Source organism: Salmo salar, chromosome ssa10 (assembly GCF_905237065.1).
Source record: "Salmo salar chromosome ssa10, Ssal_v3.1, whole genome shotgun sequence".
Lineage (NCBI taxonomy): Eukaryota > Metazoa > Chordata > Actinopteri > Salmoniformes > Salmonidae > Salmo > Salmo salar.
In genome coordinates, this window is record NC_059451.1 from 123,224,558 (window position 1) to 123,241,227 (window position 16,670).

The 16,670-nt window shown below is 41.4% G+C and overlaps 1 protein-coding gene across 1 annotated transcript in view; it reads left to right on the top strand.

Annotated features, from left to right (window-relative positions):
- The window catches only part of LOC106592222 (mucin-2), a gene marked incomplete at its 3' end in the record, with an annotated part of 31,775 nt that extends 15,378 nt beyond the window's left edge, over nucleotides 1-16,397 (top strand). The window contains 14 exon segments of the mRNA XM_045688771.1: nucleotides 1,536-1,687; nucleotides 1,788-1,926; nucleotides 2,086-2,193; nucleotides 4,350-4,529; nucleotides 4,670-4,909; nucleotides 9,139-9,295; nucleotides 9,454-9,582; nucleotides 9,819-9,969; nucleotides 10,422-10,465; nucleotides 10,579-12,140; nucleotides 12,143-12,934; nucleotides 14,953-15,486; nucleotides 15,488-15,619; nucleotides 15,621-16,397. Of these exon segments, the coding sequence (XP_045544727.1) occupies nucleotides 1,536-1,687; nucleotides 1,788-1,926; nucleotides 2,086-2,193; nucleotides 4,350-4,529; nucleotides 4,670-4,909; nucleotides 9,139-9,295; nucleotides 9,454-9,582; nucleotides 9,819-9,969; nucleotides 10,422-10,465; nucleotides 10,579-12,140; nucleotides 12,143-12,934; nucleotides 14,953-15,486; nucleotides 15,488-15,619; nucleotides 15,621-16,397 (5,097 nt within the window).
- Between the last annotated feature and the right edge of the window lie 273 nt (nucleotides 16,398-16,670).

The window sequence follows — 16,670 nt, forward strand, 5'->3', positions numbered from 1 at the left end:
TTTAAAGAATTATAGATGGACTACCCCTGAATGCAACCGGTGTGTCAGATTTATAAATAGCTTTACGGAGAAAGCACATTTTTCAATATTATGAGTACATAGCTCAGCCATCAAGGTGAGCTATTCAGACACCCGCCAAGTTCGGGTGCAACCTAAACTCAGAATTAGTATTAGAAATATTCTCTTACCTTTGCTGATCTTCGTCAGAATGCACTCCCAGGACTGCTACTTCCACAAGAAATGTTGTTTTTGTTCCAAATAATCCATATTTATGTACAAATACCTCCGTTTTGTTCGTGCGTACAGATCACTTATCCAAAGGCATAATGCGCGAGCGCTGAACGAGAGACGAAAAGTCAAAATGTTCCATTACCGTACTTAGAAGCATGTCAAACGCTGTTAAATATCAATCTTTATGGTACTTTTAACATAGAATTGCGATAATATTCCAACCGGACAACAGCATATTCATTCAAGAAGAAAAAGAAGGAACGGCGTGTTCACGTGACCGCGCATATCCATTCCCTTTGTTGCCAGGCAGACCACTCAGTGAATTAATTCCTATACTCTGCCCAGTGACAGGACAATGCTGAAACCACTTTCTGAAGGCTTTAGACAGCCAATGGAAGCCTTAGGAAGTGCAACGTCACCCCACAGACACTGTAGCTTCGATAGAGAATCAAAAGAAGAACTACAATTCTTAGACTTTGCACTTCCTGCTTGAATTTTTCTCAGCTTTTTGCCTGCCATATGAGTTCTGTTATACTCACAGACACCATTCAAACATTTTTAGAAACTTCAGATTGTTTTCTATCCAAATCTAATAATTATTTGCATATTCTAGTTTCTGGGCAGGAGTAGTAACCAGATTAAATCGGGTACGTTTTTTATCCAGCCGTGAAAATACTGCCCCATATACCACAACAGGTTAATTAAAGCATGCCTTACAACACGTTAAAAAAATGTCTTACAACACGGTAATAAAAACATGCCTTACAACACGTTAATTAAAACGTTGCCTTACAACACGTTAATAAAAACATGCCTTACAACACGTTAATAAAAACATGCTTTACAACACGTTAATAAAAACATACAAGGACAATGTTATGTTTAAACAGTGTCAGATTGATCAAATTGTTTATTACCTTAGACATAGCTAGGCCCAGGATCCAAACGATATCCTCCGATGAGATTTACTTTTTAGAGGGTTTCTGTTTGAGCAGACATCTGTAACGTTTACAGAGAACCTCATCTCCATGAACCTCAAGGAGATCATCCTTAAAAGTCATCCTTGTGTCTTTTCAAACACTTGATCAATTGATCCATTTGACAAATAATGTCCACATCTTATACCCTGGAGGGTGGAGGGACATAGAGGCACATAATGCCCACATCTTATACCCTGGAGGGTGGAGGAACATACAGGCACATAATATCCACATCTTATGCCCTGGAGGGTGGAGGAACATACAGGCCCATAATGCCCAACTTAAATTGATATCAGTCCTTCCCTATTTCATTGTGTGTTATAGATCAGTGCAGAGTGTGTGTCGGGCTGTGTATGTCCTGATGGTCTGCTGTCTGATGGAAACGGAGGATGCATCAAGGAAGACCTATGTCCCTGTTCTCACAATGGAGTCTACTACCAACCTGGACATGTGCTCAAAGTAGACTGCAATACCTGGTAAAATCAACTTCTATCACTCTTCTTCTTCTTCTTCTTTGGATATGTCAAATGCTTCCCTCTAAAATCTTGCCATGTGATTATGTTTGCGTCATTGTAGCACCTGCGAAGGGAGAAAATGGCAGTGTACCAATAAGGAGTGTGATGGGATGTGTGCCATATATGGAGATGGGCATTTCATCACTTTTGATGAGAAAAGGTTCACTTTCAATGGAGATTGTGAATACACTCTTGCTCAGGTAGGGAAATAATCATTTGTATTTATGATTTTTTTGTATTTTAATAAAACCCTTACTTTATGTATGATGCACACATTTTCTAATTATGATTAAGATGAAGTAGATATAATAACTAAGAGGCCAAGGTTTTCTGATTGTGTATTTTAATACATCCTGCAGGACTACTGCAGCAACAATGCAAACGGTACCTTCAGAGTGATCACAGAGAACATTCCCTGTGGAACCACTGGCACCACCTGTTCCAAGGCCATCAAGCTCTTCTTGGGGGTAGGAACTACTGTTCATAAACGGCTTCATAAATGCATTAAAGGTACAATAGACAAGTCTGGACATTTGATACAATGTCGACACCGGTGGCTGTGAGGGGAATTGCATGCTGACCTCTGGATGCACTTATCTCAACCCCTCATGCGTTTTGTTAGCAGATTGACAGGGCTGTCTGACGGAGTGTCTGCTTAGAATTCTTGTCGGGTAGATTTGATAGAAGCACAAACATCACCCCTCTTTATTAGGGTTAGCTATGTATTAGGGTTTGCTATGTATTAGGGTTAGGCTTAGTGTTAGCAATGTATTTGGGTTAGGGTTATCTTTGTATTGGGGTTAGGGTTAGCTATGTATTAGGGTTAGCTATGTATTAGGGTTAGGGTTAGCTATGTATTAGGGTTAGCTATGTATTAGGGTTAGCTATGTATTAGGGTTAGCTATGTTTTAGGGTTAGGGTTAGCTATGTATTAGGGTTAGCTATGTATTAGAGTTCGGGTTAGCTATGTATTAGGGTTAGCTATGTATTAGGGTTAGCTATGTATTAGGGTTAGGGTTAGCTATGTATTAGGGTTAGGGTTAGCTATGTATTAGGGTTAGGGTTAGCTATGTATTAGGGTAGCTATGTATTAGGGTTAGCTATGTATTAGGGTTAGGGTTACCTATGTATTAGGGTTAGGGTTAGCTATGTATTAGGGTAGCTATGTATTAGGGTTAGGGTTACCTATGTATTAGGGTTAGGGTTAGGGTTAGCTATGTATTTGGGTTAGGTTTAGCTATGTATTAGGGTTAGGGTTAGCTATGTATTAGGGTAGCTATGTATTAGGGTTAGGGTTACCTATGTATTAGGGTTAGGGTTAGGGTTAGCTATGTATTTGGGTTAGGGTTAGCTATGTATTAGGGTTAGTGTTAGCTATGTATTTGTGTTAGTGTTAGCTATGTATTAGGGTTAATGTTAGCTATGTATTTGGGTTAGGGTTAGCTATGTATTAAGGTTAGGGTTAGCTATGTATTTGGGTTAGGGTTAGGGTTAGCTATGTATTAGGGTTAGGGTTAGCTATGTATTAGGGTTAGGGTTAGCTATGTATTTGGGTTAGTGTTAGCTATGTATTGGGGTTAGGGTTAGCTATGTATTAAGGTTAGGGTTAGCTATGTATTAGGGTTAGGGTTAGCTATGTATTAGGGTTAGTGTTAGCTATGTATTTGGGTTAGGGTTAGGGTTAGCTATGTATTAGGGTTTGGGTTAGCTATGTATTTGGGTTAGTGTTAGCTAACCCAGCATCACCACAGTATAAACCCAGCACCACCACAGTATAAACCCAGCACCACCACAGTATAAACCCAGCAACACCGCAGTGTAAAACCCAGCACCACCACAGTATAAAACCCAGCACCACCACAATGTAAACCCAGCACCACCACAGTATAAACCTAGCACCACCACAGTATAAACCCAGCACCACCGCAGTGTAAAACCCAGCACCACCACAGTATAAACCCAGCACCACCACAGTGTAACACCCAGCACCACCACAGTGTAACACCCAGCACCACCACAGTATAAACCCAGCACCACCACAGTATAAACCCAGCACCACCACAGTGTAAAACCCAGCACCACCACAGTATAAACCCAGCACCACCACAGTGTAACACCCAGCACCACCACAGTGTAACACCCAGCACCACCACAGTGTAACACCCAGCACCACCACAGTATAAACCTAGCACCACCACAGTATAAACCCAGCACCACCGCAGTGTAAAACCCAGCACCACCACAGTATAAACCCAGCACCACCACAGTGTAACACCCAGCACCACCACAGTATAAACCCAGCACCACCACAGTGTAACACCCAGCACCACCACAGTGTAACACCCAGCACCACCACAGTGTAACACCCAGCACCACCACAGTGTAACACCCAGCACCACCACAGTGTAACACCCAGCACCACCACAGTATAAACCCAGCACCACCACAGTGTAACACCCAGCACCACCACAGTGTAACACCCAGCACCACCACAGTGTAACACCCAGCACCACCACAGTATAAACCCAGCACCACCACAGTGTAACACCCAGCACCACCACAGTATAAAACCTGTCTACTAGTACTACATTAGCAATGAACACTTTCTGTTTCTTTCTTTCAGAGCAATGAGATCATACTAGCAGATGAATCTGTAAAAGTGATCAAACAAGAGAACGGGGTAGACGTGCCATACCAGGTCCACTCTATCGGTCTCTATGTTGTTGTTGAGGCTGAAAATGGCCTGATACTCATGTGGGATAAGAAGAATAGCCTGTTCATCAAACTCAGCTCTACCTTCCAGGTGAGTGACTAGAATAGGACATTTTGAACCAGTGATTGAACTGTATCTTTGTTTAGCAATTGCATTGGCATACCATTTAAAAAAAAATGTTTTATTAGCTACTTCATGTTATTCTTTTTAAATGTTTAATTTCCTTCCAGGGCCAAGTGTGTGGTCTGTGTGGAAACTATGACGGTAATGGAAAGAACGACTTCACGTCCAGAAACCAGGAAGTGGTGGTTGAAGCTCTGGAGTTTGGAAACAGCTGGAAAGTGTCACCCAGTTGCCCCAACGCTGATGTCATAAAAAACCCATGCACTTTAAGATCATACAGGCAGTCCTGGTCTCTCAAACGCTGCAGCATCATCACCAGTAAGGTTTTCTCAGCCTGCCACTCACAGGTACAGTACACAGCAGATACTATTCAATATAGATTCAATACTTTATTGCCATACCAACCAAAGTTGTTAGGAAGTTGATGTAGTGCAGCTGATATAAACAAAGACAAAAAGACACACGTATAAATATTTTCATTTGCGTAACCTACACATTCAATAGAAAGTACAGCAGATACATTCAATAGAGACTACAGCAGATATATTCAATAGAAAGTACAGCAGATACATTCAATAGAGACTACAGCAGATGCATTCAATAGAAAGTACAGCAGATACATTCAATAGAGACTACAGCAGATACATTCAATAGACAGTACAGCAGATGCATTCAATAGAAAGTACAGCAGATACATTCAATAGAGACTACAGCAGATGCATTCAATAGAAAGTACAGCAGACACATTCAATAGACAGTACAGCAGATGCATTCAATAGACAGTACAGCAGATACATTCAATAGAGAGTACAGCAGATACATTCATTAGACAGTACAGCAGATACATTCATTAGACAGTACAGCAGATACATTCAATAGACAGTACAGCAGATGCATTCAATAGAAAGTACAGCAGATACATTCAATAGAAAGTACAGCAGACACATTCAATAGACAGTACAGCAGATGCATTCAATAGACAGTACAGCAGATACATTCAATAGAGAGTACAGCAGATACATTCATTAGACAGTACAGCAGATACATTCATTAGACAGTACAGCAGATACATTCAATAGAGACTACAGCCTATACATTCAATAGACAGTACAGCAGATACATTCAATAGACAGTACAGCAGATACATTCAATAGACAGTACAGCCAATACATTCAATAGACAGTACAGCAGGTACATTCAATAGACAGTACAGCAGATACATTCAATAGACAGTACAGCCAATACATTCAATAGACAGTACAGCCAATACATTCAATAGACAGTACAGCCAATACATTCAATAGACAGTACAGCAGGTACATTCAATAGACAGTACAGCAGGTACATTCAATAGACAGTACAGCAGGTACATTCAATAGACAGTACAGCAGACACATTCAATAGACAGTACAGCAGATGCATTCAATAGACAGTACAGCAGATACATTCAATAGAGAGTACAGCAGATACATTCATTAGACAGTACAGCAGATACATTCATTAGACAGTACAGCAGATACATTCAATAGAGACTACAGCCTATACATTCAATAGACAGTACAGCAGATACATTCAATAGACAGTACAGCAGATACATTCAATAGACAGTACAGCCAATACATTCAATAGACAGTACAGCAGATACATTCAATAGACAGTACAGCCAATACATTCAATAGACAGTACAGCCAATACATTCAATAGACAGTACAGCCAATACATTCAATAGACAGTACAGCAGGTACATTCAATAGACAGTACAGCAGGTACATTCAATAGACAGTACAGCAGGTACATTCAATAGACAGTACAGCAGGTACATTCAATAGACAGTACAGCAGGTACATTCAATAGACAGTACAGCAGGTACATTCAATAGACATTACAGCAGATACATGCAGTCGGCAGGTTAAAACAATCTGAACAGAGGCTATCGCTTGTGTATCTTGGCTACATTGGTATCTACATTTGGTGAAAATTTTTATTTTCTCTTAAAAGTCTAAGTAGTTGGGGGGTGGGGGGATTACATATGGAATTGTTTAAGATACCATTGATCATTTAAATATTTCATTTATAATTTTAGGACCCCTTTATGTTTCAAAAATACATATATGAGAAAGAAAAACATTTAAAATATTGAATTTGGCCTTTACAGGCTATAACAACATTCATAAATGGCAAAAAAGACAGTCAAAAATAAATCATAACGAATAAGATTCTAAAGTATCTGTCTTATATCTAGGAGATTTAAGAAAGCTCAGGAATAAACTTTTTTTTTTGGGGGGGGACATATTTAACCCCTTATTTTTGTTGCCATAAAGCTACCTCCATACTTCAATTACCACAGCTAAATGCAGCACTAACCTTTGATGATCTTCATCAGATGACAATCCTAGGACATTATGTTATACAATACATGCATGTCTTGTTCAATCAAGTTCATATTTATATCAAAAAACAGCTTTTTACATTAGCATGTGACTAGCATGTGACTAGCATTCCCACCGAACACTTCCGGTGAATTTACTAAATTACTCACGATAAACGTTCACAAAAAACATAACAATTATTTTAAGAATTATAGATACAGAACTCCTTTATGCACTCGCTATGTCCGATTTTAAAATAGCTTTTCGGTGAAAGCACATTTTGCAATATTCTGAGTAGATAGCCCGGACATCACAGGCTAGCTATTTTGACACCCACCAAGTGTGGTACTCACCAAACTCCGATTTACTATTAGAAAAGTTTGATTACCTTTGCTGTTCTTCGTCAGAATGCACTCCCAGGACTTCTACTTCAATAACAAATGTTGGTTTGGTTCCAAATAATCCATAGTTATATCCAAATAGCGGCGTTTTGTTCGTGCGTTCAAGACACTATCCGAAGGGTAAAGAAGGGTGACGCGCCCGACGCGTTTCGTGACAAAAAAATTCAAAATATTCCATTACCGTACTTCGAAGCATGTCAAACGCTGTTTAAAATCAATTTTTATGCTATTTTTCTCGCAAAAAAGCGATAATATTCCGTTAGAAAATGTCACGTTATGCCAGAGATCCCCTGTTTTGGTTAAAGATGATCAAGAAGGCCAAGAAAAAGTCAGAGAGAGCGCTTCCTCTTTGGAATCTTCTCAGGTTTTGGCCTGCCAAATGAGTTCTGTTATACTCACAGACACCATTCAAACAGTTTTAGAAACTTTAGGGTGTTTTCTATCCAAATCAAACAATTATATGCATATTGTAGTTACTGGGCAGGAGTAGTAACCAGATGAAATCGGGTACGTTTTTTATCCGGCCGTGCAAATACTGCCCCCTATCCCCAACAGGTTAAGGATTAATAGCCTAAATCCCTCTGGTTGTTGGAGCTTGTATGGGGAACTTGGCCTTCATCAAGGTTTATTTGTGAGTAAATCTGGCTTTGATAATAACCAGTTGTTAACCAGCCACTGACCCCTCTACACGTTACTGCAGTATAGGTAGTAGAAAAGTTAATCTGCAATATAAATATGGACCGGAGATGTGAGTCAGGAGACTGAGGGCTCAACTCTAAAAAGGCTAGATTCCCTTTTTGGCTATCCACCTTTAAAAACCTATATTTCCGTGTTCGTGGAGACCACATTCATGGTAAACGCTGCATTTGTTGGCTCAATCGCTCTATAACACGGATTGAATCTAGGCCTTAAAGGCCTTATTTACATTTCCTAACAACCTAATACTGATTTTCTTTTTATAGCCAATATTTTTTCTGACTGTCCACGCTTAGTTTTACATGTGGCCAATATCAGATTGGTTCATTCACACTCTTGTAGGGTCTGAAGAAGCATACCGATGGAAAGCTCATTTCCTGTCCTTTACATTTTGGGGTTGTTGTCATGGTAATTGCAGGTTGTCATGGTAATGGCAGGTCATGTGCAAAACAAACACATTAGAGCAAAAGCATCAGATCTGAGCGTCCAGACAGAGATCACATGGAGAATAGGATTTCAATCAGGATTGAGATCCACATATGGAAGTGGTATAAATCAGAGCTCAAAAGATCAGATTCCATGTGTTTTTTGTTTGCTGTTTACACATTAAGGACAAGATCAGATAGGTATTAAATATGAAAATTATTGGTAAAAGATCTGAATTGGACTGCCTGTGTAAACGCAGCCAAAGTGGAAGTGTGGAAGTACAAGAAAATTGGTTAAGGCAGCAACAAGAGTTAATTTACCTCAAAGCTTCAGGATCATAATAACAGTCATATGGTGGAATTTATAACAACCGATAATTTTATGGCACAAGTCTTGGGCTAACAGGTTTTCTATAAGGTCACACAATGACAAGCAGAGTTGCATGATGGAAAAATTACAATCTTTCTCAAAAAATTGGTTTGTCAATAATCATGTGGATGTCCATACAGTCACCATAAAAGACAACAACCAACATCAAAAGTAGTACTGAAACAGATAACAAAAACATAAAGTCAACCATCCAACCCAATAATAATCATCGTCAATAGTTCATCTGTAGTCTGTTTAACAAGCTGAGCAATGCATTGAATAAATAAATGATGGCTTAATGCATCTTCCTTAAAGGTGGACCCCACGCCATTCCATGATGCCTGTGTGAGGGACTCGTGTGCCTGTGACACTGGGGGAGACTGCGAGTGTTTCTGTACAGCTGTAGCAGCCTACGCCCAGGCCTGTAACGAGGCAGGGGCTTGTATCAAGTGGAGAACACCAGATATCTGCCGTGAGTCATTTGCTTTGAGTGGGACAATTGATTGATGGATAGGTGGGATTGTTTTGCTATAGGGACAAAATTCAAATTTATGATTTGTATGTGTAACTGTTCAATCAATCCTCTTTTGAGACCCTGGTTAAAATGTGACATGTTTTTAATTTCACCAGCTCTGTTCTGTGATTTCTACAACCCTATTGGTGAGTGTGAGTGGCATTATAATCCGTGTGGATATCCCTGTATGAAGACCTGCAAGAATCCCTCAGGAACATGCTCCAGTCAGATCCCTGCGCTGGAAGGTAACTAATAGCCCTTCATAACAGCTTGGCCGTTTGATTTTGACAATTTACATTCCAAGTTGTTAAACAAATGTACAGTATAAAATATGTAATGCCCTCCCTTGTCCATCTACACTGAAAACGAAATACAAATATTGAAATATCATATCCATTACAGCTTTGGTGAACTAGATACCATGAGGATGATCTAATCTGTGCAGGTGTCCTGGATTAAATGGACTGTTTATATCTTAAAGGTTGCTATCCAAAATGTCCTTCGGCCAAGCCTTATTTGGAAGAAAGTACCATGAAGTGTGTCAGTAAGGAGTACTGTGGTTGCTACGATGGAGATGGAACTCATTACAACGAGAGAGAGGTTATACCTTCCAAGGAGAACTGTCAGAAATGGTATGTTTTCAGATCAACATTTTGACATATACATAGATACTGTATTTACATTACATAGGATTTAATGTGGTTGGTATAAGCCTTAAGGTAGCCTGTATTTCTGGTGAGATAAGGCAATAGTCCCCCCTACAAAGAGGTTTTCCTACCATTCAATTGATTTTGCTTTTCAAAGATCGTGATTTGACCTGTTTATAGCTAATTGTGGTTTGACTTGTTAACCTTATTGTGGTTTGACCTGTTTTACCTTATTGTGGTTTGACCTGTTTTACCTTATTGGGATTTGACCTGTTAAAACCTTATTGGGATTTGACCTGTTTATACCTTATTGGGATTTGACCTGTTAAAACCTTATTGTGAATATAACATATAACATTGTTTTGTACTTCATAACAAATAGCTCTTAATATTTTATTTGACTTTGAAAGGTACTGTAACCTTCTTTCTTTTTCTAGTCGTTGCTCATCAACTGAGGTCAGATGCAGCTATGATGTCCAAGGTAAGGAAAACCACTACAAACTGAAACATTAGCCTACATTATTACCAAGATGGTAACATGACAAGATGATTACACGATAATAACTTGTGTTCCGTGTGAAAATCTTATTGCAGCTTGCTATTGTTTATACGGCGGCAGAACGTACCCGTATGGAGCGACCATATATCACACATCTGATGGTGATGAGACCTGTATTGCTGCCACCTGCAAAGAGAACGGAACCATTGTCCGGAATATGAATCCCTGTAGCACCACAACTCCACCAAGTGTTACAACAACACAGATATCCACTCAAGCACCGACCACAACTGTATTTGTTTTCTCAACTCCTACCGCTACCCCAACCACAACTCCTACCACTACCCCCACAACAACCCCTACCACCTACACAACCGCTACCACTACCCCCACAACAACCCCTACCACTACCCCCACAACAACCCCTACCACTACCCCCACAACAACCCCTACTTCACCAACAACCACTTCACCCACTACTACTCCACACTGCCTGACCAAGACTGTCTGTGATTGGTCAGGCTGGATTGACAGTCACTATCCTACTATAGAAACAGGAGGAGATTATGAAACCATAGAAAATATAAGGAAATCTGGTATTGATATTTGTAGCCAACCTAAGGAAGTAGAATGCAGAGCCAAAGACATCGATGCTTCTTTGGCCGAACTAGGTCAAAATGTTAAATGCAATCCCTCAGTTGGACTGATATGCCACAACAAGGATCAAGGCACCCCACCAATATGCTACAACTACGAGATCAGAGTCAGATGTTGTGTTGATGTTTGTAGCAATGAGACAACTACCACCTCAGAAAGGCCCACAACAACCATTACAACATCAACAACTATCCCAACAACAACAACAACAGAAAGTCCAACAACAACAACTACCCCAACAACAACAACAACAACAACAACAGAAAGTCCAACAACAACAACAACAACAACAACAGAAGGTCCAACAACAACAACAACAACAACAACAGAAGGTCCAACAACAACAACAGAAAGTCCATCAACCACAACTAAGTCAACAACTCCATCCACAACAACAACAGAAAGTCCAACAACCATAATTAAGTCAACAACTCCATCCACAACAACACAAGTAACAGAGGAAGTTACAACTGGTCCAGAATCAACAACACCTACCACCACTACCCCCACAACAACAACCACCACCACAGGAAGTCCATCAACCACAGTAACGGCTGAGACAACAACATATTCCACAACAAGAGAAACAACAGGGGAAATTACAACTGGTCCAGAATCAACAATACCCACAACAACCATTACAACAACAACAACAACAACAACAACAGAAAGTTCAACAACAACAACAGAAAGTCCAACAACAACAACTACCCCAACAACAACAACAACAACAACAACAACAGAACGTCCAACAACAACAACAGAAAGTCCAACATCAACCACAACAACTATGTCAACAACATATTCCACAACAAGAGAAACAACAGGGGAAATTACAACTGGTCCAGAAACAACAACAACGACAACAACCATTACACCCGCAACAACCCCTTCCACTACCCCCGCAACAACCCCTTCCACTACCCCCTCAACAACCCCTTCCACTACCCCCACAACAACCCCTTCCACTACCCCCTCAACAACCCCTTCCACTACCCCGCAACAACCCCTTCCACTACCCCCGCAACAACCCCTTCCACTACCCCCTCAACAACCCCTTCCACTACCCCCGCAACAACCCCTTCCACTACCCCCTCAACAACCCCTTCCACTACCCCCGCAACAACCCCTTCCACAACCCCCTCAACAACCCCTTCCACTACCCCCACAACAACCCCTTCCACTACCCCCACAACAACCCCTACCACTACCCCCACAACAACCCCTACTTCACCAACAACCACTTCACCCACTACTACTCCACACTGCCTGACCAAGACTGTCTGTGATTGGTCAGGCTGGATTGACAGTCACTATCCTACTATAGAAACAGGAGGAGATTATGAAACCATAGAAAATATAAGGAAATCTGGTATTGATATTTGTAGCCAACCTAAGGAAGTAGAATGCAGAGCCAAAGACATCGATGCTTCTTTGGCCGAACTAGGTCAAAATGTTAAATGCAATCCCTCAGTTGGACTGATATGCCACAACAAGGATCAAGGCACCCCACCAATATGCTACAACTACGAGATCAGAGTCAGATGTTGTGTTGATGTTTGTAACAATGAGACAACTACCACCTCAGAAAGGCCCACAACAATCATTACAACATCAACAACTATCCCAACAACAACAACAACAACAACAACAACAACAGAAAGTCCAACAACAACAACTACCCCAACAACAACAACAACAACAACAACAACAACAGAAAGTCCAACAACAACAACTACCCCAACAACAACAACAACAACAACAACAACAGAAAGTTCAACAACAACAACTACCCCAACAACAACAACAACAACAACAACAACAGAAAGTCCAACAACAACAACTACCCCAACAACAACAACAACAACAACAACAACAGAAAGTCCAACAACAACAACTACCCCAACAACAACAACAACAGAAAGTCCAACATCAACAACAACTACCCCAACAACAACAACAACAACAACAACAACAGAAAGTCCAACATCAACAACTACCCCAACAACAACAACAACAACAACAACAACAACAGAAAGTCCAACATCAACAACTACCCCAACAACAACAACAACAACAGAAAGTTCAACAACAACAACTACCCCAACAACAACAACAACAACAACAACAACAACAGAAAGTCCAACAACCATAATTAAGTCAACAACTCCATCCACAACAACACAAGTAACAGAGGAAGTTACAACTGGTCCAGAATCAACAACACCTACCACCACTACCCCCACAACAACAACCACCACCACAGGAAGTCCATCAACCACAGTAACGGCTGAGACAACAACATATTCCACAACAAGCGAAACAACAGGGGAAGTTACAACTGGTCCAGAATCAACAACACCCACAACAACCATTACAACAACAACAACAACAACAACAACAGAAAGTTCAACAACAACAACTACCCCAACAACAACAACAACAACAACAACAGAAAGTCCAACAACAACAACAGAAAGTCCAACATCAACCACAACAACTATGTCAACAACATATTCCACAACAAGCGAAACAACAGAGGAAATTACAACTGGTCCAGAAACAACAACAACGACAACAACAATTACACCCGCAACAACCCCTTCCACTACCCCCGCAACAACCCCTTCCACTACCCCCTCAACAACCCCTTCCACTACCCCGCAACAACCCCTTCCACTACCCCCACAACAACCCCTTCCACTACCCCCTCAACAACCCCTTCCACTACCCCTCAGAAATACACCAACCCAAACCATTACAACACCATTAACTACCCCACAACAACCAACAACTACGGATCAGGAGTCAGATTTGTTATTTTAACTACATAAACACATTAACAACAACAACAACAGAAAGTCCAACAACAACAACTACCCCAACAACAACAACAACAACAACAACAGAAAGTCCAACAACAACACCAACAACAACACCAACAACAACAACAACAACAACAACAGAAAGTCCAACAACAACAACAACAGAAGGTCCAACAACAACAACAACAACAACAACAGAAGGTCCAACAACAACAACAGAAAGTCCATCAACCACAACTAAGTCAACAACTCCATCCACAACAACAACAGAAAGTCCAACAACCACAACTAAGTCAACAACTCCATCCACAACAACACAAGTAACAGAGGAAGTTACAACTGGTCCAGAATCAACAACACCTACCACCACTACCCCCACAACAACAACCACCACCACAGGAAGTCCATCAACCACAGTAACGGCTGAGACAACAACATATTCCACAACAAGCGAAACAACAGGGGAAATTACAACTGGTCCAGAATCAACAATACCCACAACAACCATTACACCAACAACAACAACAACAACAACAGAAAGTTCAACAACAACAACTACCCCAACAACAACAACAACAACAACAACAACAGAACGTCCAACAACAACAACAGAAAGTCCAACATCAACCACAACAACTATGTCAACAACATATTCCACAACAAGAGAAACAACAGGGGAAATTACAACTGGTCCAGAAACAACAACAACGACAACAACCATTACACCCGCAACAACCCCTTCCACTACCCCCGCAACAACCCCTTCCACTACCCCCTCAACAACCCCTTCCACTACCCCCACAACAACCCCTTCCACTACCCCCTCAACAACCCCTTCCACTACCCCCACAACAACCCACTACCCCGACAACAACCCCTACCACTACCCCCACAACAACCCCTACCACTACCCCCACAACAACCCCTTCCACTACCCCCTCAACAACCCCTTCCACTACCCCCACAACAACCATTCACAACCCGACAACAACCCCTACCACTACCCCCACAACAACCCCTACCACTACCCCCACAACAACCCCTACCACTACCCCCACAACAACCCCTACTTCACCAACAACCACTTCACCCACTACTACTCCACACTGCCTGACCAAGACTGTCTGTGATTGGTCAGGCTGGATTGACAGTCACTATCCTACTATAGAAACAGGAGGAGATTATGAAACCATAGAAAATATAAGGAAATCTGGTATTGATATTTGTAGCCAACCTAAGGAAGTAGAATGCAGAGCCAAAGACATCGATGCTTCTTTGGCCGAACTAGGTCAAAATGTTAAATGCAATCCCTCAGTTGGACTGATATGCCACAACAAGGATCAAGGCACCCCACCAATATGCTACAACTACGAGATCAGAGTCAGATGTTGTGCTGATGTTTGTAGCAATGAGACAACTACCACCTCAGAAAGGCCCACAACAATCATTACAACATCAACAGCTATCCCAACAACAACAACAACAACAACAACAACAACAGAAAGTCCAACAACAACAACTACCCCCAACAACAACAACAACAACAACAACAGAAAGTCCAACAACAACACCAACAACAACACCAACAACAACAACAACAACAACAACAGAAAGTCCAACAACAACAACAACAGAAGGTCCAACAACAACAAGCAACAACAACAACAGAAAGTCCATCAACCACAACTAAGTCAACAACTCCATCCACAACAACAACAGAAAGTCCAACAACCATAATTAAGTCAACAACTCCATCCACAACAACACAAGTAACAGAGGAAGTTACAACTGGTCCAGAATCAACAACACCTACCACCACTACCCCCACAACAACAACCACCACCACAGGAAGTCCATCAACCACAGTAACGGCTGAGACAACAACATATTCCACAACAAGAGAAACAACAGGGGAAATTACAACTGGTCCAGAATCAACAATACCCACAACAACCATTACACCAACAACAACAACAACAACAACAGAAAGTTCAACAACAACAACAGAAAGTCCAACAACAACAACTACCCCAACAACAACAACAACAACAACAACAACAGAAAGTCCATCAACCACAACAACTATGTCAACAACATATTCCACAACAAGCGAAACAACAGGGGAAATTACAACTGTTCCAGAATCAACAATACCCACAACAACCCCTACCACTACTACCCCAACTACTACCACAACAACAACTCAGATGAGGACTACCTCTGAGGAAACGACAACAGCCACCACCAAAGTATCTACCACAACAACAGGCCTCACTGTAGTCACAAATCTACCATACACAATAGCAACTGGAAAGCAAATCTCAACTTTGACAATACAGACAGAAGAAACGACTACATCAAACCCAACCACAACCCCTTCCACTACCCCCACAACAACCCCTACCACTACCCCCACAACAACCCCTTCCACTACCCCTCAACAACCCCTTCCACTACCCCCACAACAACCCCTTCCACTACCCCCACAACAACCCCTTCCACTACCCCCGCAACAACCCCTTCCACTACCCCCTCAACAACCCCTTCCACTACCCCCACAACAACCCCTTCCACTACCCCTCAACAACCCCTTCCACTACCCCCCACAACAACCATTACACCGACAACAACCCCTACCACTACCCCCACAACAACCCCTTCCACTACACCCACAACAACCCCTTCCACTACCCCCACAACAACCC